Source organism: Haliotis asinina, chromosome 2, assembly GCF_037392515.1.
Source record: "Haliotis asinina isolate JCU_RB_2024 chromosome 2, JCU_Hal_asi_v2, whole genome shotgun sequence".
Lineage (NCBI taxonomy): Eukaryota > Metazoa > Mollusca > Gastropoda > Lepetellida > Haliotidae > Haliotis > Haliotis asinina.
Window position 1 is genome coordinate 93309009 of NC_090281.1, and position 26920 is coordinate 93335928.

Consider the following 26920-nt stretch of genomic DNA (forward strand, 5'->3'; position numbering starts at 1 on the left):
AAACTGTGTACATTGTAGTGTATTATGTATTTATTGGTTTTACTGTAACAAATGGTCCTGCAGATTTCATTCTGAGCCTGTAGACATTAAAGCATGCAGGTAGCAGCAGGCACTGATGGCCAGCTGGACGATTAAAGTATTGCAAACACTGCTCACTCACTTACTAGTTGAAGTTATTTTGCGTACCATTCAGCGTAAAAGGGGGTTAAAACAAGATGTGATGGGCGTGCTTTCAGTACACAGTGTGTAAGGCAAGTGTCCATGTTAAGCTACAACATGGTAGCTTAGAAGGCTTGCACTCTGAAAACAGCATTAGTCTGTGTACTGGCAGACACAATCACATTCTCGAACACATCCATGCACATGCGAACATGAAATTTAACCAACCCTCACCTCACCTTACGAGTTACATAGATATCAATGATCAACTTCTGTATTATGAGGAACACAATGTTTCAGAGCATAACCGTATAATAATTCACTCAAGGATCTCATCTGATGTCAGTGTGAGTACATTCAGGAATTCATCTTCCACAACTCCTTTCAGTGAAAGTTGCGAACACTATTTCAGTGTTAATCATTGTTGCAACTGTTGATTCTTAAGTAATACATAAAAGAAGTGCTTTTTACGAAAAAAGTGTAGTCAACATGCACAACGTGTCCAACCATACTTTTGATATGATCATAAGCAAATGGTGTTTAAATATGTTAGTCACTAGAGAAACCACCCTACAGTTTTGGAAAACCCTTCAGTCCACAAGTACTGAATATGAGAAAGTGTTAAGTGTCATCTACTGTTGCAGGGAAGCTATACCGAGCACTGTTTGCCTACCAGGCTTCCTCCAAGGGGGAACTCTCCATACAGGAAGGGGACATTCTTCGGGCATGGGAGAAGGACCGCAATGGGTGGATGCATGGGAGGAAGGAGGCTGACAGAGAGGAAGGGTGGTTCCCTGCTGTATATGTTGATGAGGTCAGTCATAACATCCTATATTATATATGTTTCAGAACTGATGTTTTCTTGGCACTAAGTGTCAGAGATTGCTTTTAATATGTCCAATGTTACTTGGATAAGAAACAAATATGTTTTTTCTTAAGAAATTGGTTCCCATGTAATTGTTGCTGTGTTTTTAAAGAAATGTTGATGAAGTTATAGGCATTGCTTATACAGCCATTATCATGTGTTATTTATGAAAACTTGTGGGTTGAAAAGAAAATATGCTTAGTTATATCAGGATTGTTGCTATTCATAGGCAAAAGTGGGTGAAGGTGTGACGAAAATATGTATACATTGTGTCATTTACATAATGTCTTGTCTCACAGATTACATCTGATACGGCATCCATATCAGGGGAGAGCACTCATTCCTGTCCCATCATCTATGATCAGCTGGCACCCAACAAAACTAGATCATCAGATCAGGAGTGGCTAGGAATAGGTTTGTCCCTGTTTTGCCATAAACATCCTTCATCAGCTTGAAATGTCTCTGGTTGGATATAAATTGAGAAATGTATCATCCAGCCTGTCATTATCTGCTGCAGATATGTCCATGGCTTTGACACATGTGCATCATCATATATGTCAGACTTGTAGATTGCACCAAAAATATGCTATATGATTGACTGGGTTCAAATCCTGGTTCACCTTAATCATGTGTCAAGGTTTGCCTGCACCATACACATGCCTGTGGATTTCATGCATCTCTTTGAGATTCGTCCCACATTGATGCAGTGATAAAACTGGAATATTCTCACATATGTATCCATGATCAACATTGTCTACTGTGGGTCAGGATCTCACTATCATCATATTGAAAAACAGGTAAACATGAGGATTGTGGAAACTTGATACAGATGTAAATGTGATGCATCTGGCTTCAGAACACCGTGCCATTCATCCCTACCCAGGCCATTCTGAGACAGATCTGACCTTCGACTCTGGTGACATCATCATCATCTACGAGACGTTGGACAATGGCTGGTGGTTGGGAAGTCGCGGGGAGGAGGTCGGATGGCTGCCTGGATCATATCTCGAAGTCAGTAGATGTCAACCTGTAGATAACCACACTGACATGTGCAAGAAACAGTAGGCTGTGAAACCCTGTCTAGTGCTGTTTCTTGTAGAATCTAGTATAATATAAGATTCACCTACAGTACAATATAAGGGAATGATTATTTGCTGAAAATGCTACATTGGACCATTGACATCTTTGAGATCATACACCTTCAATAATTCTGATTGGTGTCTTCTATCCATAAGTTTGACCTAAAAAACAAACGAACTGATACACCTCAAATACAATGTTAACATTTGATCACTATCCACTGGAAAACTTTGGTCTTGACTTGCTTTATTGACCAGCAGGGTGATACATAGAATCTTTGATATGCCTTTTGAACATCATGAATCAGTGGGATGCAGCAATATGGGAGATGACGTAAGTTTAATACACTGGTCACAACACAATATATATTTTAAGGAGCTAGCTATTCATGATTTTAGTTGTGCAATAATATTAACACAAAGGCCATGTACTGAAAAGGATTTCCAATACAAAAGTTAATAACTGGACAGTCACTTGATTAACAACTTTTTAATCCCATCCATTACAGAAGCAAGTCATTACCCAGATGAACATGCACAGCTCCTTCACTCTTGCCTGTGTATTTCAGATACTGGACAACAGCAAGGATGATGATAGTAAATCAGATGTGTCTAGTGTCCTTAGTTCAGGAGAAGACCGAAGTCGAGTGAACGAGGAGGACACATCCGATATCACCAGCAACAACAGCATTAGTACCACTTTGAACTCCACGTTTAGTGATCCTAAACCAAAACCAGCACGCAGAGCTCCACCCCCTCCAAAACCCAAACCACTTAAACCTCTCAAAATACCTGATCGCCAACACAACCTCCAGGCAACCTCCAGCTTCAAGAGTGAACTTCACAATGTCTTGTTGAATACTCAAGGGAAGGATCAAGCAAATCACAGCAATAAGGTGCCCAGTCCAAGTTTGATGGCAGCACCTTCTAACTCCAGGCCTAAACGACCAGCGCCTGCTCCTCCTAAGCGTAACAACAGTCAGAAATCTCCCATCACTAGTCAGCCAGGATCCCCTTTGCAAGAACTGGTACCCACAACTATTGCCACTTCCTCAGTATCTCCTTCAGAAAACAAGCTCAAACCTGGAGAGAAACCTGCTTTACCCAGAAGATTTGCCAAACCTAAAGTTATCCGAATACCCCGCCAGTCATCACGACTTCAAAACCTGGTTATAAACTCAAGACCGTCATCTCGGCCTGCTCCACCAAGGCCACCACCTCCCAAGATTAATATGCATGGTAACACTGCTAGCAGAGTGCAATCCTCTAACAGTATTTCAGGGAAATACCTCAAAAAGACAGATACTGAACTTAGGAGGTCACCTTCTAATCCTGTAAATATTACGAAGAGTGACAACAGCCTTCAAACGGCTGGTATCTATCCAGGTGACCATACGCAACACCTGACCCCAAGGAAGGTTCCACCTGTGGTGCTGCCTCCCAAAGCTATTAGTCACATGCGTAACCCATCAATTGACCGACCAGTATCATGCCCAGGAGAAATGGTCCCAAACAAACCTGTAAAAATAGTTCCAATACCAAGTCCTCGAGAAAAAACACCAGAGAGGGCACCAGATGATCTGTCAGTAGTGCCAACTGTTAATACTCAGTCAGAAAACACTCCAAGTGCTACATCAGACTCCAGATCTACTGCTCATCCTTCAGGGGAGACGTCTCCCTTCCCAGACAGTCCTGTGTATTATGTTGAAACAGGGCCTTCACTTTCACCACCTGTTGTTGATTCCCCGGTAATTCCAGCTGCACCCCCAGTACAGAGACCTGTGGATGATGCTCCTATATACCAGGTGATAAATAAGGAGGCAAAGAGTAGAGCACCTGCTGTTCCAAGAGTGCAGGAAACAGGGGGAGATCTTTCTTCTGTTCAAACAGAACTTGAGCAAGGTCAACATGGAGAAGAAGCCCCTGCTCCATCTGTGCCCACAGGTTCTGAGAACAAAGATACAGATAAAGTTATCAGTCCTATATCAGCCACATCACCAACTGACAACTCAAATCCCATTGCAGATAAAGCTGTTTCCAGTCCTGTTCTAAGTGCAAAGCCCACAAAGAACTTAGATATAGGTAAAGATAAGGATATTTCCAGTCCTGATTTGAGTCCAACAGCCTTGAATAGCTTAGACCCTGGTGCAGATACCGATATTTCCAGTCCCATCTTAGGTTCATCACCGACAAGTAACACCGATAATAATATGGTTAATGATCCAATAAGCAATCTTGTTGCCAAGAAACCAACTCCTCAAAAACCACAAAGAATTCCCCCACCAACACTTCCCAAGCCAAAAATAATCAGTCCACCCACAGCGATAGATGTTCCCCCTGAAGGTGTTAGTGGTAGGGTGTCTCATATCATCAGAGAGATAGATAAGTTTTCCTCTCAGAAAGACATGTCAGTTTCTCCGCCAGTAGCACCAGATTTTTGTGGTCCTGTAAAGGAGACAACACAACATCCAGAGACTGCATCTGCTGTTGATAATGTGAATGTGAGTCCTTTGTGTGAAGAAAGTGATGCACACTTAGGTAGAACTAGTCCTGTAGAGGTTGCAGCCAGTTCAGGACCTAACAGTGATGAACACCTGCAAACTCATGATGCACAAAGTACTGATATTGCTGAAAAGGTTGGAGAGAATTGTGATACTCGTCTGACAAATGGTGACATAAGTGATGATTCTGACAAGATCATCTTGGGACTTGATATTGGTGAGAGTGATGACCTGGAACTAGGCACCCAAGCCAGTGCTAATGGAGATGTTGAGGATGTGAATTCAGGTCAGGGCAATCCTCCACAGTCTGCAGAACCAGCTCCTGAATCAGACTTTGATGGTGGCTTGTCAGAACCCTACAGTGGCCAGCTGGAATTCACACAACCAGTAAATAGTGATGCAGAGTCTTCTGCTGACAACTCTGAACCTTCTAATGGTCTGCCAGAACCTCGACATGCTCAAATAGAACCTCTGGGAAGTGATGCAGATGACAGTTTCTCAGAACAATCAGCAACATCTCCAACTGAACCTTTGGCACCATCTAATGGTCTTCCAGAAGTTCCCAATGGTCATCCAGAAACCTCACCTGAGCAACCTGAGACTACCAGCATGGATGGTCAACCTCCTGTGCCAGTGCCACCAAAACCAACACCACCTGTTAAAAAGCCACGTTCTCCCAGGAAGGAACGGTCTCCTGTTCCTCCTGCAAGACCACTGTCCCCTAAATCCCCACCTCCCCGGACACAGATGGGGAATCCCGATGGAGGGTAAGTGTTATTTGTTTATGTTTGACATATTCCACATTCCATTATACACTACCCAGTTAACTAGACAAACCTGTGATTGATATTGTGAGCAATGGGACATGCCAGTGGGGTCTGTTGACATACTATTATTAAGCCTGACCAGCAGATACAGTAAATTTGCTGTGTACAGCAAGCACAGACTGCAGGTGAAGCTAACTCAGAATCCCGAAGGAGAGCATGAATATTATGTGACAGTGGTATTAAATTATTTACAGGCTCAAGAGCACAAGGACACTGACATGTTAATTTGTCAGTCAAAATCTGCACAGTACCTACCAGGGCTGTAGAATTTCTCATTCTCATCTATGCAAAATTGATACCGTGTTTGTATGCAATACCTGTTAAGTTGATATGCCTAAGAATGAACAGAAAACAACAAGTATTGGAATTGTAATTTTCATCTAGAATTCAAAAGAAAATATGTTCCATCCTTAACATATCATTCAAGCTAATTTTGGTAACATTTCTGGCACCTGGCAGGGGTGGCAATAAGAAGACCTTAAGGAGAGCTGTGAAGAGCCATGTGCCCCAGGGCAAGGGGGAGTTAACCTTTGAAGAAGGAAGTTTTATCAAGGAAATGAGCAAAGTAAGTAGTGTGAGAAAACACAGTAGTCTAGAGTGACAAGCATCAAACAACTGAATTCCGTGGTAAATTCCAAGTGATGTCAAACAGTTGATTGCACTGACATCAGAGCATTGTAAATTTACATACATACAGTCATGTGCCATAATTATGTCATAAAATGGCTGCCAGCTGGCAGTGGCCAGTAGGTTGGGTAAATTAAATTGTCTGGTGTGCCATATATACAAAATAATAGGGTCCCAAATTTTTAAGGGTACATTTTCAGAGATCACAGGTCACCTAAGGCGATTAACTCATCTGCTGCATATAAACAATGTCAAGGTCATGTTTGAAAAGTGAAACAAATTGGTGCAAAGTAATTTTTAGTGATGAGGATCAAGTGGTCCTTGGAAAAAATAACAAAATTTCTGTGTGGAGAACACCTGGAAAGGAGTGTAGACCCTCTTGTGTTGGCGCCAGGTATGCTGATTTCCAGCACAGAGGTGGACTGTCGGTGATGATTTGGGGGTGTATTTCCTATCATTAAGCTGGTACATTGGTTCAAATTGATTGAACTATTAACAGTGAGCAGTATGTTTCTATTTTAGATGACAATTTATTTCCTGTTCTTACCAAACACTTCCAAAATGGTAATTTCTTTTCCAAGATGACAGTGCTCCATGTCATGAATCTCGATTCACTAAAGAATGGAAAACAACCAACAATATCAAGTGTTTACCATGGCCATCACAATCACCAGACTTGAACATTATTGAAAATTTGTGGTTATTGGTCAAAATCAGGTTGCAGCGAGTTGCCAACACCATCAAAACAAAAGAGGAACTTTTTCAGCAGATTGCCAGGATTTGGCAAGCCATACCTCTCCATCATAGCCAGGCACTGTATCTGTCTATTCTTCGAAGGACAAGAGCTGTGAGGATTAATAAGGGTCATACCACTAAATATTAACCAACCAAACTTTCTTGTGTAGGGTAGGTAACCCTTATTTTTTAACTTTTCTTAAACGCTCTGCCAAAATTGCCGTCAAAGATGGCTGCCATTTTATGACATAATTATGGCACATCACTGTAGTGTTTTTTGCTTGTTTATATCAGTTTTCGTATATATTTGTATATACAGGAGCAAGTTTGATTGAATAGAAAAGGTTGTGATATGTTACTAGTTGCAGTGCACTACTTCTTACTTTGACAAACTATATTTCAGGCCATAGGTCGTCCAGGCTGGTGTATTGGGATGTTGGCGGATGGTACAACTGGCCTGTATCCCCAGAGTCATGTAGTGGATGCATCCAGCAGACAGTCAGTTGTGTAGACAGGTCAGCTGGACAGTCCTTTGTTGAGATGTATCTGTCAACAGCACCCTGTATATCTGAAGATCTGTTGCTGCAAACTGACGGTCTATCACGTAGACAGGTTGGAAAGACAGTCTTTGGTCTGGATAAATGTCAAAAGGGTCTGGTCATATGCTGAACGGTCCTTTCTATATATATATATATGTATGAATCTGACTGAGTGTCTTGCCCACTGAACCTGAGGATGACAGTGTTCCCATTGGAATCATAATGACGAGCTTATTTCTGGTTTACAGAGTGAAGTCACTTTGTATAACCATAGAGTTCCCAGTATTGTGTGGAATGTGAGATATATGGATTTCAATGTATACAGGTTGCTACAGCAAGGATCGTGCTGAGGGACAGAACACTACCACTCAAGGTTACAATCTTGGTTTGTGCTGGTGTTGTCTACTGGTCTGACAAACTTGCTGTGTCAAGTCGTGTGGATTACAGAACCCTTCCAGATATTTTACTGGATTTGTAATGGAACAACACAGTTCAGTATAGCCTTCTCATTTTAAGCAGTTAGGGTTCTGACATGGAACACATCAGTATCCATGTATTTGACAATGATATTAGAGGAACTGATTTACCACTTTCTTGGTTGCAACTTTAACAATCTTTTAGTTTGAATCTCACTGTACAAGTTATCATAACATGCACCTGAGTCTTGAGGAAGCAAGGTGTGACCTGATATATACTCTTCCCTGAGTAGTATTTGAGATATAAATTTTAGAATTCATGTTTGTGAAAGATGGCTGTGCTATGAATGGAATGCATATACTTTTAGTATATTCTGGCTTCTGGTAGACTTACCAAAACAGCCATAATGAGTGCCTTTGTGTGCTTAGAAACTAACAAAGGAGGTGCTTAATAATACTAACGCGTTAACATGCATTAATCTAAAATGTTTGAGATAACAGTCCTAAATACTTTGTCTACACACCAGAAAACACAAAAAAATAACTTGGCAGAATTTGGTTTGGTAGCTTATGATGGCAAATTTGATTAGTGAAATGTTTTCTCAACTGTTATAATCCCAGTGCAGGTCTCAAAAGTTTGTAGCAACTTCTGTTCACAGAGTGGACATTGAACGTTTGGTAGGTAGGTGTATCAAGTATCTCATTAGGATGACAAAGCCACATGAACTCAGTGCACCTAATGGCAGCAAGAGTTGTATACTCCCCAGGAGGTTGAGATTGATAGTATGACATTTCTTGAGATTGATTGAGGGAAAAACAAAGCTCCTTTGAGCAGCAGAGCTATATATGGACAGTATACAAATGTTAGTGGATGTGCGTGTGTGCGTGCATGCATGTGTGTGGTCTAGATAATAGTGTCAGTATACCACAAGAGCATTGTTTGTATGTTCATGGTGTCCACCATTGTTTTGTTTTTTTTCGTGGCAGAGGGTTGTATGTTTTTACAGCCTGATGTGATACTGGGTCCTGATCCACAAAGCATTCTTACCTGTCATAGTTCTACAGTTCACAATAGGAACATTGTAATTCTTTGAACAGGTCATACCTCAACAGTTCACTGTAGGAACATTTTAATTCTTTTAACACTGTGTGGATTGGGACCCTGCTGTGGTAAGCATTCACTCTTAGAGGGTTGTATACAGGGTTCTGAAGTTGAAATGAACTATATCTAGTTGAACTAATAAACTATGAACTGTTTCATTACTGTGATAGCATAGGACATGGATGGCAACAGGGAAATCGGTTTTCAGCTGAAAACTTATGATTGTGTCATTGAATAGAGGTTCAGACGATTCACAAAATTGATCAGTTTGAAATAAAATAAGCAGAAATCAATTGCCATCCATGATAGGCGCATCGTGTGTGAATGTGTGCGTGCATGTCTGCGCAAGTGTGCATTCCCCCTTTTGTCCTGAAAGTTTCTTAAATGACATTGAAACTCAGTTCCTAGCAATGATGGTTTATCCACTTCTCGCAGTAAGTGGTTTATCTGGTTCAGTTATTTTTAGATGTCATATAGTTGAAATATTACCAACTGCAGAATGAGGCAAAAGGCAACTTGAGTTGAACCGATGAGTGTGGGTTTGAATCCTGTGTTGCCATGGTTTTAAGGTTTGAAACGAGAGTGGGTGATGTTTAATGATCTGTGTCTCTTCATGTTTTTATCCAGGAGGGAGTATTGAATGTTATTATCTGAGTGTAGAGGAGAATATAGGTGTAAATACACTTTGTGTTTGTGTGAATGTACGGTTTTAATAGTTTTTAACTGGACATTTACTGTTTTTAATAGGATCTGTTCAAATCCATTTTAAATCTTGGATCTGTTTTACACCACCATATAACGTTTGCACACCTTGTTGCCAAAGAAATGCATTTTACCCATGTCAAGTTATCCTATGTAGCTGTGTATACTCTGTGCCAAAACACTGCTTAGAATGCATATATAATACTGACAATGTTATTGCATCATCACATGCCTAATATTTATATGTTCATCTTCCGAAGTGCCTTCATATTTTTGTACAAAGCTAATCTACAGTTGTGCCACCACCACTATATACTCATAGTACCAGCACAACACAACACGGTCTGGAAGACTGTATCAGCTGTAACAGGATGGCTGATCACCATATTGTTGAGACCTAGTTTTGAGGTGATGTAAAATGAGGATTTAACCTCCATGTCAGATAGCTGCATCTGTATAGTGACATACCAGTACTTGCACGTATTTGATTGTATTACCCCAGACAAATAACAATTTTATATTTTGATCTGATAACCTTGATTAAACATGAATGGTCCACCTAGAAACACTATACTGACTCGGAGATGGTCAGTCTTTTATGCCTGACAGGGAAAAAAACAAAAAGCATCTGTAATGCGTTTTAGTATGATGTGGGCATGGATTAAACCCCAACACACCAGTCTCTATGCTGGCTTTCTATCTGCTACATATTTGGGTGTATAGTTGCACTTCATGACAGTCTAGTACATGTACACTCTATAGTCAGCTTAAGATCCAGGGCCCTCTTTCACAACACTCTAATAAACCTTTAGTCTCAGTACTTTTCGTTACACTCCATTACCGAGTCTTACAAAGCCTTGTTGGAGGTCGCATCAGGTAACCTTTGAGATTGACCAATCAGAACACAGCTTACCAAATCACGAAAGTGGACATTTGCATATACCCTTTGAACTTTTACCTCGGAAAAGTTTGTTCATGAACGATTCTGATTGCTATTTTCCATATGAGCGCTTCCGGGTAATGCAGATGGAGCACGCTACAATACTGTCAACAGTGAGCAAACAGTTAAATAGTGAAAATAGTGTTTTTTTTGTCAATATTAAAGGATGTCAGTTTGTGGATATATTAGCTAATGGTAACCACATCAAAAAGCACTTAGCGTATATACTGCTGACCAAATATCTGTGTTTTATACAGATTTCCATTTAATGAGGTATCAGTGTCAGTGACTAGCAAAGTCCCACCAAACATTAAACAGTAGCCATTGTCCGATTTGTTAAATCCATGGGGCCCACTTGCATTTGATTGGATGGTCATAGGTCACTCAAAGGTTACCTGGCACAACCTCCTACTAAGTTTATTTAAGACTCAGTAGTTGAGTGTAACAAAAAGTACTGAGATTAAGTTTACTTAATGTGTTTCACAACACTATCATAGCGCTGCATAAAGTCTATGGTACAGTATAGGAGGTATGACAGTATGATAGCTTGGTGAAACAGGGCCCAGGTTATAATTGGTCCTGAGCCACCCTTCAATGTGATTTTGGATTGTCTAGTACAGACAGCCATCTTTGCTTCTTTCATACATCAGACAAAACATCCTGGTCTGTTGATTACTGTAGGATGTGCTTGTGGTATTGTTCAAAGGACAAGGAAGCTAGAGGATGGTCTCGGACAAAACATATGTTCAAAGGTTTCCTTTCTCTGCTCTTTCAAAGGATAAGAGTCACACAAGAATAGGTTGCCATAGTTACCTAGATGACTGAAGCAGTTTAGATCAAACAAACTGAGCACTGATCAAATGGTTATATATTGCAAAAGCCCCTTGATGGCTTGAAGGCAAGACAATTTAGTCTGGTGCTGTATTTATTGATTCATAATGATCTGGTTGAGACAAGGCAAGTATGTGTACAGTCAGCAATTGTGTCAACGTTCACGCAGACTAGGATATTGTTGTACCACCTTGAATATTGCTCATTAAGGAATAATCCCCAGAAGTATTGATGATCATGGACTAAGTTGCTGAAATACTATCTTATTGAAACATGCATCATGTGACCGATTTGAGACCTCAGATTGCATAGTATTAACCATATTTCGCCATAGAAACTGTAAATAGTATTAACACTTTTCAACAGTTCTTACATAGTGCTTTCCACTTTTTAAATACAAATACAGTGTACTCATTACATTGATAGCAATATTTTCTTATTGAATCATACTGTTTATTTTTTGTAATTTTTATTCAGTCTGATGAATCCAATTTTTAATCAATGAATAATGATAGGTTAGTTTAAAAGAAGAGTTAATAGAATACACAATGATAGATCTATATCCCACTCAAAGAATATAGAAAACCTAATTCTTATTACCATAATTAATATATCATGCAATGACAGAATAGCCATACTACTGTAGTCCAAGAGAAATGGAGTTGTCTTCACATGACCTTGATGTCCCGAACATGACAACTAGCTAGACTTTGTGTACTCTTTTAATGAGATGCATTTTGTATACTATGTACAAATGGTGCCTGTCACCATGACGCTGACTTCCATACCAATCTGTGCAATGCTTCAAATCATACTCATATTTAATGGTTGATATTGTATACAAACACAGTTTTTAAGTAAATCATTACTGAAAATTGAATTTGTTGAGTTATGTATTTTTTCACAGCAATCACAACCAATTCAGCTGTGTACATGTATGCACAGCAATATCTGACAGCCTGTACCTACAGACACCAGACGTGTTTGATAAGCTGTCGTACATAATAATCATTCATGGTCCATACTACTCTGTGAGTGAGGATGGTTTCATGCAGCCTTAGTAATGTGCCAACAACATCTGAGCAGATCAGAAATGGGCTTTACACATCCATGGATTGTCTTCAGCATGACGAGTGAACATTTAACCACTAATCCATACAGTCGCATATCAACACAAATGTGCCCCAAAACGTCCACTGTGGCAATACAGGTTCATGGTGTGTTTATACAGGTTCACACACCATGACATGTCAAGGAGCATCTGTCCCATGCACTTCCGTATACCAGAGAACTAAGACAGATTGATCATCATGTGACTGAGACAGGGCGTGTGTATACTCGTAGCTTGTTCCGCAGCAGGCTGATGGTGACAGGCATTGCCTCGAAGGCCTCCCCGTCGATGTTGAACCACTGACCTTCACACTGGAAAGGAGGAGAGCACAACATGGGGGAAACACAGATTATTTTGTGTAATGTTCAAGGAAAGGCCAGTACAATATTGTCATACCTACTTTAATAGTGGATCCAGGCATGGTAAAGTGAAATGACTCAAAACAAGCTATGGTGACTATAACCAAACCTGACCCTATTATTTTACACGTTATAACATTTTACCTGTTGTTTCATTTCAAATGTCACTGACCAGCATTCAAGGGTTACTTGAATGTTTCAGTTAGTTAATGTGGAGTACAAGGGGATTAGTATGAATGGCTACAACTGACAACACAAGGATCAATGCTATGTATATATTAGTATTTCTGATTTTTCATGAAATTAGTTCTGCTAACATACCTTGCACATGTGTTTACTTCAAGATACTGTGTCATGATTCATTTTCAAACAAAAAGTTAGAAACAATATGAACAAAGGCACAGTTTATGATCAACTTCCTTTCTTATTTTTTCCAATATGGACTTCTCTGGCAAGTATCTTATGACACAAACAATACATAACTTACAGTTTCTTGATCAGGCACAAGTCGCATAGACTTCACATGAATCTGTTCATTAGCATCAGCACCTAGAGAGAGAGTTGTCTCCCTCTCCTTGACTCTCCGCCATCTGATGAAACAGACAATACCAAGGTACACTGGGTTGTATAGCTGGTTGTAAAAATTATACTTTAAATCATACCCTTTGTCTGGACCTAAATTTATTTGACAATACTTTACTTTACTTCAAATAAAGTAAAATAACAAACGCATTGAAATGTATTGTCACAGTCAGCCAAAATGAGGAATACTCTATCCTATACTCTATCTGGTCTTATTTGTTTACTGTAATGCATACAGAGAGCTGGAACCTGGCTGTGTAAAAACATTGATGTACATATTTCAAATGACATACCCTTCCGATATTAACTCGTGTCGACCAGGTTCTGCAGGGCCAATGCCAACTGCTAAAGATGGAACTGTATTCTGAAATATCAATACTATGTCAGAAAATACTCTGATATGTGAGGGGCACTGATCAGTGACACATACATTCTTCTCAGATGTATAGAGACCATAGTGGGGAAATGAACCCCGACCAAGGCCTGACAGGAAAACCAGTAAATGTAAATGTGCCAGATCTGTTAGGAGGAACATCCTGGCAAAGGGGAGGTAACTCGTTGCATATGCACTCCACATCAATGAGATAGAACATGTGCTCCACAATGGTCTGCCATCTTACACAATAAACTATAGGTAACAGTTCTTGACAAATTTTAGAACTTAGTCAAAGCTTGTGACTACAACAGTAAATCTGATGTGATGGCGTTACCTCATTCTTGTAATTTGAAGACATGACCGTAAGCTCAACTGCAGCAATATCTCGTTCTTGTTCTGCATCCGTAGAGCTGTCCATGACAAAGTCATTTGCGGACACTGGCAAAGCAGAGAGTGAATGGATTCATAGATTAACCTAAAAGCCACACTGTAATTGTGATATATGTTCAATTTGGGTTTGGAGATTGAGAGTGACAAAGGTGCCTCACTTTAAGAATGTTGGTTCCCATCCCAGATACTACTTACCCCCAAAGTACTCGAGTCATTACTTTTCTTAGAGAGTGTAATCCTGAGAACAGTTACTGACCTAATATGATTTTCATCGGATATCAGAACACATCTGTCGGCAAATTTCTGATTTGTCAGACCTATTGGCCAACTTCCGCTATCCTTGTCCTCAACCCAGACATCACATACCAGCAGGTTTAGGTGACTGGTTGTACAGCAGCCCCAGCCAACTCCATGTCCTGGATTTGGGAGGAGCTTCAACTTTGGGAGCCACAAGTTTGGTGTTTTCTGGTGTTGCCTCCACAAAATTCATCTTCCCTTTAAAGTTTGCCGGCCAGTCGCTCCTCAGCGTGGTTCGGATGTATGTCCAGTAGTGCTTCAGTGGGCCAAAATACCAGTTCCTGTAATGCAGTTGAGATCCCCTACTTCAAGCCAGCAAGTTCATAAGAATGGGAAGTGTTGACAGGAGAATCATGCTGTATTTCATTACGTGTTATTTGTTCATAGTGTTTGCAGAGCCTTATTGCTCAGAGACACAGTCACCTACTTGAACTTCCTCTGTTCAGCATCTCGGTACAGTCCTGCCTCCAGGCCAGACACTGCATATGTGGTCTTCCCCTCCTCTCCCTAGGTCCACAAACAACATGATGTTAATACTCATAAACAGAACCACTGTGCTACATCCCTCATGGTTTATTCCTACAGTGTACAAGAAACAACTTCCAGTTCACTATTTATTAGAGTTTGAGCACAATGTTTCCCATTTATTGGTTAGTTTTCTGTTTATCGCCACCCTCAGAATATTCCTACTATCTGGACCACACAATTCAGTGATCAACATCATGAGCAGATCGACTGGTTGGTTTGTTGTTAAATGCCACACTCAGCAACATTCCAGCTGTGTGGAAACAGTCTGTAAATAATTAAGTCTGGATCAGACAGTCCAGTGATCAACATCATGACCATCTATCTACACAACAGAATGTTTCAGAGGATTATGATATTTAAAATATAAGAATATTCAACATATTCCCCCACCTCTATCTTCATCACATCAAACTGGCTGGTGTCTCCCCTTATGATTGCCATGGCAGACTCCGCAATAAGTCTGGAAACAAATGAAAAGATAACTTGCACATTAATATCTACCATCTCTTAAATTGTACATACAAGGAAACACTTGGAAGATTCTGAAAACATCTTGGTTGAACCATTCCCGAGGAAGTTTTCCATCAACAAAGTATAGCATTGTTCTATTATCTTTCCTCATACTGTGACCACTGTTACCTCTCAGAATTTATACAAACCTGTAGAGGCTATGAATTCTTTGAAGAATGTCCTCCTTGGGGTACATATATAGCATTAAAATGTCCATTTTAAAATGCCTACGACAGTTGTAACAATATTCCAATGAATATTTTACAAAACAAAAACTTTTTTTGTCTTGTGAGACCACCCCTGCAGGGCCCCTTCCTGGGCCCCCAACAGCCAAGAGCAGGTAACTCTCGCCGTCTACCTCGTACCTCCTTTTTCATGCTGACCTTGTCAGACAGAATGTGGGGAGGTGGGTGGCCATACCCCAAGGAGGCCCTTCTTCAAAGAATTCATAACCTCTACAGGTTTGTACAATTCTTTTTCAGAAGAAGTCCTCCTTGGGGTAATTATACAGCATAAGACTCCCAACGAACATGAGTCACCAAGAGGCATTCTGTCTGCTAACGTGTACCCTCCACACACTCTCCTCTCATACACTGCTGAAGCTGCAAGAGATAGAGAAAAACACTTACCCAATCACTGAGACTGCTGACATCAATCAAGCGGGGGCGTGGCAAATGCGGGTAATAAGCCAATCAAATGAGGAGCTCAGGAGAGAACGGACATATGCCCACGCCCTATACTCTACACTGAAGGTCCCCAAACCAGCGAAAACAGTGCTGGGAATAACAGTGCATAAAAAATATTGAAAGTTTTATGGACATCTAAGACATGCGCACGCTAAAGTGAGGTACTGGACAGGGGAGGCTGCGTGAGCATAGGTAGCTCGATAGGTGCTGTAACATGAAAAGTGCCTGCGATCTTAGGACGCGGGTAAGAATCCAGCTGTCTAATGCTGACTCTGTCTTTATGAAAAACAGTCAGAGCAGGATCTGACAATGTTTTAATGTCGCCTACCCGCCTGCCAGACATTACAGCCACAAGAAAGGCAGCCTTCCAAGTTAACAGCTGGAGGGAAAGAGATGACAGCTCATGAAAAAGAGGACCAGACAGCCAGTCAAGAACGACTGACAAGTCCCACTAGGGACTAATCCGCCGGACAGTCGGACAGATCCTATCCACACCTGCTAGAAAGTGCTGCACAAGAGGGTGCTGCTCCAAGACACCATCGACAGGAATATGAAAGGCTGAGATAGCTGTGGAATAGCTTCGGATAGTGGACGCGGCTAAACCAGTCTCAAACCGAGACTGTAAAAATTCCAACACTTCAACTAAAGTTGAAGAAAGGGGATCGAGAATCCCCCTGTCGACACACCAGCGTGCATAACAGATCCATCTATCCTCATACTGAACATTAGTCGAATCCCTCCGCGAAACCAGAATTGTGTCTGCAACTGGTGCAGGAATTCCGCTCGCCTGGAGGCAATTCCTGACAGTGGCCAAGCCACCTACTGAATGCTGTGATTTGGGTGCGGCCCTCCGTTCTGGGATAGTAAGTCCAGTTGAAAGGGTAATAGGACAGGAGGCAGAGCCAGAAACCTGAGAATTACCGGAAACCAGCTTTGAGATGACCAAAGAAGCACTAGCAGCCGAGCAGGTTGGGTGGCAAGCTGAGAGAGGACCTTGGGAATCAGCTGTAGAGGCAGGAATGCCCACAATACCCTGTCCATCCAATCCAGTTGGAAAGCGTCCTGGGCGATGGCTCTCGGATCCGGTATCCGAAAACACCTGAATCTGGTTTGACCCCCCAGATCCCCCTGGAACGACCCAAACAACCGGGAGATTGAACATTGTCCACCCCCAGGAGAAAAATGGTACACACCCACACATTGAACTGGTCGCACCACAGCAAAAACTGCCAAGCCTCCTGTAGGAGGTACGGAGACACCGTACTGCCCTGTTTCAAGATATAGGTCATTGCTGTCTGGTTATCCATCTCCAGACGCACCACACAGCCACAAACCATCTCCTGAAAGTGTTGGAACACTAACCGGACTGCTCTCAATTCTAGCACATTGATGTGCAGGCATGTTTCGCTCTGTGACCACTGGTCCGAAACTGATTGACCGCCCATTACACCCTCCCCACCCTGTGAGGGAAGCTTCTGTCTGGATTGAGAGATCTGGTGAAGGAATGTCCAGGGGCAGACCCCGGGATAGATTCCCTACCACTGTCCACCACCGTAAATGAATTAATCATCCCTGAATGTGGAGAATAATCTCTGAGACCACATCCAAGCCTAGGCGTACTGAATGGGTTGCATCCTCAACCGCGCTCTCCACTGTCCACTGTCCCCGCCATGAGCCAAGTCCGAGCCGAGGCTGACGGGGACTCGAGAAATTGTGAAACAATTCTCTGAACTTTGGAGATTTGATCCGGAGACAGGGAGACCCAGCCTCGCCAATCATGCCCCGAAGAAGATCAGATCCTGTGTGGGAACTAGGTCTGATTTCTTGAGATTGATAATCCAGAGAATGCACATAACTGCAAACGTCGTTTCTCGACTCAAGTGAGACAGCACCTGCCCTGTGACCTGGCCACTTGTGGGATTAGCATAAGTTTGGTGAACACCTTCAGAGTTGTAGCGATGCCGAAGGGAAGCACCCGAAACTGATAGCATACCATGTCGAAAGAAAATCGAAGGTACATCCTGAACTTGGGATGCATGAGAACAAGCAGGTATGCGTCTTTCAGGTCGATGGATGCAAGCCAGCTGCCTCTTTCTACAGATGAGATCACTGACCGTAGTGTCTCCATCTTGAATGATGGTACCTGCAACATCCTGTTCAGTCCTTTCAGATTTAGAATAGGTCTGAACCCTCCATCCTTTTTGGTGACTAGGAAATAAGTGGAATAAAATCCCTCTTGTTCCTGTCCCCTTGGAACCACCTCGATGGCCGCCTTGAAGAGTAATGACTGGACCTCAGCGCTGAGCACCTCGGCTTTCTCCGGAACCGCCAGTACTGGAGTGCAACAGATCCCGGAAAAGGGAGGTGGGTCTCACTTCCACAGTGGTAAGTGGCCATCCCTGAGTGTGGATAGGACCCAGGGATTGGATGTAACCTTTTCCCATTCCGGCAGGAAGTGAGAAAGGCGGCCACCCACAGGGATGTGCGGTAACAGGCAGTGAATCCCCGACTTTGGCAGTACTCCGACTGCCTGATTCGGGGTCAACAAGGGCTACAGAGGACATATTATTGGGAAGCCAGGGCCGACTTCCCTTTCCTCTGAAAAGGCTGCCGGGTCCGGCAGCCTTGCCCTTACTCTTACCCTTACCCTTGCCTTTATGTGCCTGCAATGGCTGCGCCCATTTAGCAGACTCCTTGGCCAGAACTGAAGGGTACGAGACGAATGAGGCTGTTTCAGCAAGGGTTTTGAATTTTTGAACGTTGAGACAGCCTCCATGGCCTCTCGGACTACCATTGCTGCTCCCGAAAAAAGGGTACATCCCATCCGGTAGGGCAACGCTAGGAGAGCTTGCTGAGTGGCCGGTGAATACCTCGCCACCGACAACCAAAGCCTACTGAGAGCCATAACAGCCGACATCATCTGGCATGCAGAGGCAACGACTACCTGAGGCAGGACCGTAGCCATGCGCTCCCATACCTGCCTCAACAAAGCGCCGAGCGAGATGGAAGATTCGCACGGCCCACCCCGACCCTCTCCCTCCTCCATAGTTTCCTCGACACGATCCCCCAGCAGCGACGTCTCTGAATCAAGAGACAGCTCTGGAGGATCGGTTGAGGGACCCGAGAGTGAGAGAGGCTCGACGGAGTCCGGGTGGCGGATAGCCCGTAACGCTTACAGAGACGTGACAGGTGCTGCACAGAGTGGCCGGCACACCCCCTACGGAAGTCCCCACACCAACACCAGAGGCTTGGTTGGGGACTCCTTTGGACGCCATATTTGTAGACCCACTCAATTCCAGACGGATGCCAATCTCCTGGCGGAGACCAGACATTGCGTCCGAAATGAGTGTGTGAACAGATGCCATATGCTGCTGTAAAAGAGAGGAGATTAGATCCAATGTTAAGGGTTGCGGGGTTTCAGAGGGAGGTGCAGAGGATGTGGAAGCCACCGCCAGGGTGGGGACTGAAGTATTCTTCACTGGTTTGGAAGATTCCCCGCCCCCCCAAAACTGAAACTGAGGATGAACCCTTCTTTTCACTCAACTCCTTTTTAGCTTTTTTGGAGGGTGGCTCTCGAGCCCATATATCACCCCACCCCTCTCTCCCGCCTGAATAAGGGACTGATAGAACATGAGGTCCGCATGTCTAGATTTGAACCCCCCATCGAAAAAGCCTGGCATATTACAGCCCTGCTCATCGTGAGCATCCTCAGCCAGGCATCTAAGACATGACACAGGTCGGTCTTGAGGGGGCAGCATTGCACTACATGTTGCGCATCCTTTAAACTGGAAAAAACAGAGTCTAGCTATGACTACACACAAAATGCACATGAATATTAACAGAAACAATAGAACGCACGGGCGGTATTTAACTGTTATAAACTGAAAGCTTTTATACCTTTACTGTATAATTAGCAGACATGTGCGTAAGTAGAGAAGCCATAAAGGATACTGTATAAAGTAACGCAATGACAAATTAAAAACATCTCACTTTTTCATACATAATAAAATAAAAAAGTAAGCATGTTTAATTTTACTCTCGTAGCCTTATTTTTTTATCCATGCCTATAGTCATGACAAGACTGGAAAAAATTAACCATGAGGAACGTACCGACCGCCATCTTACCGGCCACATGGCTGGAAGCAACAGACACCACGTAGAGTTACAACATTTCATGAATGAAAAGGAGTGACTTATGAATTCCTGATAGCGCCCGTGCGTTAAAAAGGAACCATACATACAGAATTGGGTGCTTTCTCACTCATATTCACTTCACTTTGTAAGCTTTGCAGTATTTGAAGAGCTGTTGAATGGACAACTGCCTTGAATGACAACAGCATGAAAAGTGAGGTACGAGGTAGACAGCGAGAGCTACCTGCTCTTGGCTGTTGGGGGCCCAGGAAGGGGCCCTGTAAGGGTGGTCTCACAAGACAAAAAAAGTTTTTCTTTGTAAAATATTTATTGGAATATTGTTACAACTGTCATAGGCATTTTAAAATGGACGTTTTAATGCTATATATGTACCCCAAGGACGACTTCTTCTGAAAAAGAATAATTAATTACAGGCACTCATGATAATCCAGAAACTTAAAAATTTAAATGGTGCCCTCATATTTGGTGGAATACTGAAGAATGGAGCATTAAACAGGAAACTAACTCTCAGAAATAATCAACGCTACACCATCCAAACCAAGTTGAGATCTACATCAAAGTACAAACTGGGATATCAAACGACATAAGTCCCCATAAGAAGTATTCAACGACAGATTTCACAAAAACATGTGAGGACTATATGGAAATATGGGGAGGACTCTACCACCCCAGTAGTCATCCCTTCCCTTCAGTTCCCTGCCTCAACAATCAGCTGTTTCCTCCCATGCCTGACACACTCTGTGCATTGAGAGCTCTGAATGAACAAAAAACTGATTGTGAAGTTGCTTTAAAGGTTAGGCTGCAGCACGTGACACTTAAGCAACAAGAGTACAATAAATTAGTCAGTGTTCTGTGTTATAAGGTTGGTTAAAGGATCAAATATCTGGATGCCTAAAGATGGCAAAACAGTTTAAATACAATGGAGTTATGCCATCTCTGATATGTGTTTTGTAGACATAAGAATAAATGTCTTATGCCTACAGTCTCGATATACAGGACAAGCTGTTTACCTGACTTGATTCAAATCTGTTCCAAACAGCAGCTTGGCAAACCGATTTGTCTTGCCAAGGGGGATAATTCCAATAGGTATGTTGTTCCGGAAGTTCTGCAAAACAAACAGACAATAATGTGTGAAATACAGAAAATGTATAACGTCACAACAGCTCTGCTTCAACCACAACTTGAACATTTTGACCATGAATAGCTAATAACTGAATTCACAGGAAGAAGTTCAATTCACAATAATAAGTAACAGGAGATTTAAATGCTTTCATCACTGATTTTAAGAGATGAAAAGAAATTTGCTCCTTCTGGTGATATTGTTGTGTGGTAAAATGTGTAACAAATGAGATTACATGACATAAATCAGGTTGATTAACGCTGTATTAGCGTTGCTGCTGGGCAGGATTATGTGCACACAGTGGATAACGTAGAGTCAGAAATGGACAATTCACTTCTTCAACTGAGAAGTACAGAAAAACACTGGTATATTTATGAGGTGAATTATGACACACATGTATCCTGGTATTCCATTCCATATGACTGACAATTCATCTTTCAGCCCATTGCAGTGATGTGAACATGTGACCTGTCTCTAGGACAACCAAAGAGACAACATTTTGTACAGTGAGGCAATAAAGGTGTCATCCTGACAAGACAACTGATGCCTGAATGTTACATGAGAATTATTTCTGTTGTTTGTCACTTACCTTGTCTTCTTTCCTCATCAAGCCTGTCACAGCCTGCCAACAGGAAGAGCATGTCCGAGAAAACAAACTCTCATTCTACAAACCAAACTTACTGCTAAGATGACCATATCTCCCATACATTAATGCTGGCTTACAAACACTGTCACTGTAAGACTACACTGGCACATGGTTAAAAACATTCAGCTATGAACTGTAATCCATGAAAGACCAGACCTTAAATATTCCTATTTTATTTTGATAATTTACAATGAAGAGAAAATTTCAACAGTCAAAGATATAGATTAGTTTCAATGAACAAATGAATGTTTTCACAAACACTGGCGCACATACCTCCAAGAGAGTGCCATCACCACCGGCGATGACAATGGCGTCAGTGTCCTGGGACTCCAAGACCTTGATAAACTCCTTCACTTGGCCTTCATACTCCGTCTAGAAACATATGAAGTCTGCCAGGTTAACACAAAAGGTAAACACTGCCTTGTTACAAAGCAACATAATCTTTACCAGATCTTGAAACAATGCCACATTATGATCTACATACACAGACCTCTCCTGCTGTACCCAGTCTGTCTGTCTGAACCACTGAAACAGCATTTCACAGCAAATGCAACATATGTCATATTTGGGATTTCACTTTCTTAGTAAAGTACAAATTCTAGTACGGTGCGGGTTCGAATCCCGGATGGGACTCAACCGAAAAAAGTACTAGAATTTGTACTTTACTAAGAAAGTGAAATCCCAAATATGACATGTTGCATTTGACCACTTTCTAAATGGCATCATGTAATCATCTCACATCAAAGTCCAGTCTAACTGAGGAGTGAGTGAGTGAGTGAGTGAGTGAGTGAGTAAGAGTAGTTCTACGCTGTGCAGATATAACAGATATAAGCTTGTTCGCTGATAGGGAATTGAACCCTGGTGTTCGCCATGATGAGCGAAGACTTAAACCACTTGGCTACCGGACTGGATACTATTCCAGACAGAAAAATCTTTTCAATAATGCCCTAAACACATATCACATGAACCAGATGAACCACAATAAGAGACAGCTGATCTCAGACACACTCAGTTCAGTTCCACCATGACACAGAGTGCCAATCATCTCTATTTACCATAATAACAAAGTTTTAAGCATGTCATTTTGAGTAATAGCACTACCTGTCTTGGAAAACACAGTGATAGACACAGCCATACAACAAGAGTAAAGAAAATCTTCAGGACAATTCAGTTTCTAAGAGGTGTAGGAGTGAGAAAACCCAGTACACTGGTGAGAGAGTTCTAACTGAACCAACACATGTAGGTGATCCCCGTGGAATGAAAGCCGGTGAACATATTGCTGATGGAAAAGTCAGTGAATGCAGCACAATACCTTCACAACATTCATCTCCGTCCCCGACAGGTACAAGATAGGGGCTGCAGCACAATACCTTCACAACATTCACCTCCATCCCCGACAGATACAAGATAGGGGCTGCAGCACAATACCTTCACAACATTCATCTCCATCCCCGACAGGTACAAGATAGGGGCTGCAGCACAATACCTTCACAACATTCATCTCTATCCCCGACAGATACAAGATAGGGGCTGCAGCACAATACCTTCACAACATTCATCTCCATCCCCGACAGATACAAGATAGGGGCTGCAGCACAATACCTTCACAACATTCATCTCCATCCCCGACAGGTACAAGATAGGGGCTGCAGCACAATACCTTCACAACATTCATCTCCATCCCCGACAGATACAAGATAGGGGCTGCAGCACAATACCTTCACAACATTCATCTCCGTCCCCGACAGGTACAAGATAGGGGCTGCAGCACAATACCTTCACAACGTTCACCTCCATCCCCGACAGTTACAAGATAGGGGCTGCAGCACAATACCTTCACAACATTCACCTCCATCCCAGGCAGGTGCAAGATAGGGGCTGCAGCACAATACCTTCACAACATTCACCTCCATCCCAGACAGATACAAGATAGGGGCTGAAGCACAATACCTTCACAACATTCACCTCCATCCCAGACAGATACAAGATAGGGGCTGAAGCACAATACCTTCACAACATTCACCTCCATCCCCGACAGATACAAGATAGGGGCTGCAGCACAATACCTTCACAACATTCACCTCCATCCCGGACAGATACAAGATAGGGGCTGCAGCACAATACCTTCACAACATTCACCTCCATCCCAGACAGATACAAGATAGGGGCTGCAGCACAATACCTTCACAACATTCACCTCCATCCCAGGCAGGTACAAGATAGGGGCTGCAGCACAATACCTTCACAACATTCACCTCCATCCCCGACAGATACAAGATAGGGGCTGCAGCACAATACCTTCACAACATTCACCTCTATCCCAGACAGGTACAAGATAGGGGCTGCAGCACAATACCTTCACAACATTCATCTCCGTCCCCGACAGGTACAAGATAGGGGCTGCAGCACAATACCTTCACAACATTCACCTCCATCAAAGACAGGTACAACATAGGGGCTGCAGCACAATACCTTCACAACATTCACCTCCATCCCAGACAGATACAAGATGAGGGCTGCAGCACAATACCTTCACAACATTCACCTCCATCCCCGACAGATACATGATAGGGGCTGCAGCACAATACCTTCACAACATTCACCTCCATCAAAGACAGGTACAAGATAGGGGCTGCAGCACAATACCTTCACAACATTCACCTCCATCAAAGACAGGTACAAGATGAGGGCTGCAGCACAATACCTTCACAACATTCACCTCCATCCCCGACAGTTACGAGATAGAAGCTGCAGCACAATATCTTCACAACATTCACCTCCATCCCCGACAGTTACGAGATAGGGGCTGCGGCACAATACCTTCACAACATTCACCTCAATCAACGACAGGTACAATATGAGGGCTGCAGCACAATACCTTCACAACATTCACCTCCATCCCCGACAGTTACGAGATAGGGGCTGCGGCACAATACCTTCACAACATTCACCTCCATCCCCGACAGATACAAGATAGGGGCTGCGGCACAATACCTTCACAACATTCACCTCCATCCCTGACAGTTACGAGATAGGGGCTGCAGCACAATACCTTCACAACATTCACCTCCATCCCAGGCAGATACAAGATAGGGGCTGCAGCACAATACCTTCACAACATTCACCTCCATCCCCGACAGTTACAAGATAGGGGCTGCAGCACAATACCTTCACAACATTCACCTCCATCCCCGACAGATACAAGATAGGGGCTGCAGCACAATACCTTCACAACATTCACCTCCATCCCCGACAGTTACAAGATAGGGGCTGCAGCACAATACCTTCACAACATTCACCTCCATCCCCGACAGATACAAGATAGGGGCTGCAGTCTTGGTGAACAGTTTGGTCCCTTTTCTGTTAACAAACAAAAAAAACATATTTGAGAAAAGAACACCGCAGAAAGAATCCATGAAATCATAACCACACAGACATGTTAAAATCACAGTACATGGGTTCCACCTTCGGGAACAGATTTCAGCAATATCACAGTGTGTCAAGTATGTCATGATAGGAATACCCCAAACCAGCCAGAAATGTTTCCCACTTTGTTGGAATCTATGAATATAGTGCAGGCAGAGGGACAGTCATGACTGCAGCTGTTCTTGGATCCAAATCCACAGCCTCTCTCTCTGACTGAATGAGTTCAGTTTATGCCACTCTTCCAGTAATATCATGACAAGGGACACCAGGAATGGGCTTCACATATTGTACCCATGTGGGGTCATCTGTGTGAAGAGCACACCAGAAATGGCCTTCACATATCATACCCATGTGGGGTCTTCTGTGTGAAGAGCAAATGCTTTAACCTCTAAGCTGCTCCACCGCCCCTCTTCATATATATGTTATACCTAAAGGATCCACAGCAAATGTTGCTCCCACTGACAGCTGTGTTGCTGGTTATGTAGAGTGCCAGTACGGCAGCTTCTTGATGTGCATACATACCCTCCTTGAACTGCTGGATTTAGGAAGACAGTCACTCGACGTGGTTTCTCATTATACTGCAGGATCTTACTGCCATATCCCTACACAAACAGAGTCAATTGTTGACTTGGATCATTTTATTAATAAAACTCTAGTATACTGGATTTGTATTCTTGCAATATATCATCTATTGTATGTATTCAATTTGATTGACAATTCTGATTATGCCTATCACAAGTTATATGAACATCATACCACTGCTTCTGCACAGAACTCCCTCCTGATCAACTCCTCTCTGAAGCAAATTAAACACAAACATGCATTAACGATAACTGTAACTAAGAATGAATATTTTATACAAACACCTTCATACAATATACATCCAGATTTCTTCATGGTAATCATATTCACTGAGTGTAGAGCGCGTACATAGTCAAATAACAGAGCAAAGTCTACTTTGGCTGGCCTCCTCGTCTCCATGGCGAGTAAAAGTTGGTATCAAATTTCAGCCATATATATGTTCCCTTGGAAATTCCATCGCGGTAGATACATGGAATAGATTTATTTTGGAAAAACAGCCAGATTCGCGAAAGTGTCAGTCGTCAGCACATGGGTATGTTGAAGGGGCGTGCAAGTATTTATTTATTTCCATATTTGCTCAGCGTCCAGTAGTGAAGACTAGCATGATCGAAAACAGAACAAAATGTGCGTTAATGTTATGTGTTCATAGACAAGAGGTACTTACGCTCTTTTTTCATTACTAAATTTTACACCATACATCAGCAGACATGCACCGAATGTTGATTTCTTCCAGTGCGTCCGAAGAGTTTTCGCTGACTTAATGATGAAAGCCATGTCATGTTTCAATCACTTGTAGCACATGTAACTTCAAGGTAGATAACTCAGGAAAACT

At 42.5% G+C, this 26920-nt stretch overlaps 2 protein-coding genes across 2 annotated transcripts in view; one reads left to right on the forward strand and one right to left on the reverse strand.

Annotated features, from left to right (window-relative positions):
- The window catches only part of LOC137274610 (serine-rich adhesin for platelets-like), a 47646-nt gene extending 38084 nt beyond the window's left edge, over window positions 1–9562 (forward strand). The window contains exons 8-13 of the mRNA XM_067807901.1: window positions 804–973; window positions 1324–1438; window positions 1881–2035; window positions 2673–5371; window positions 5891–5996; window positions 7197–9562. Coding sequence (XP_067664002.1) covers window positions 804–973; window positions 1324–1438; window positions 1881–2035; window positions 2673–5371; window positions 5891–5996; window positions 7197–7304 — 3353 coding nt within the window. The 3' untranslated portion in view covers window positions 7305–9562. The remainder of the gene's footprint in view (window positions 1–803; window positions 974–1323; window positions 1439–1880; window positions 2036–2672; window positions 5372–5890; window positions 5997–7196) is intronic.
- Window positions 9563–12029: 2467 nt separating this feature from the next.
- LOC137274611 (acylglycerol kinase, mitochondrial-like) lies at window positions 12030–26920 on the reverse strand. Its single transcript, XM_067807902.1, has 14 exons — window positions 26753–26920; window positions 26263–26302; window positions 26029–26108; window positions 25365–25440; window positions 22354–22452; window positions 22024–22056; window positions 21325–21419; window positions 15357–15426; window positions 14866–14945; window positions 14508–14719; window positions 14086–14189; window positions 13669–13739; window positions 13281–13383; window positions 12030–12745 (listed from the first exon to the last, which is right to left on the reverse strand). Exons 1-14 carry the CDS (start codon window positions 26860–26862, stop codon window positions 12632–12634), a joined length of 1287 nt encoding a protein of 428 aa, XP_067664003.1. The 5' UTR covers window positions 26863–26920; the 3' UTR covers window positions 12030–12631.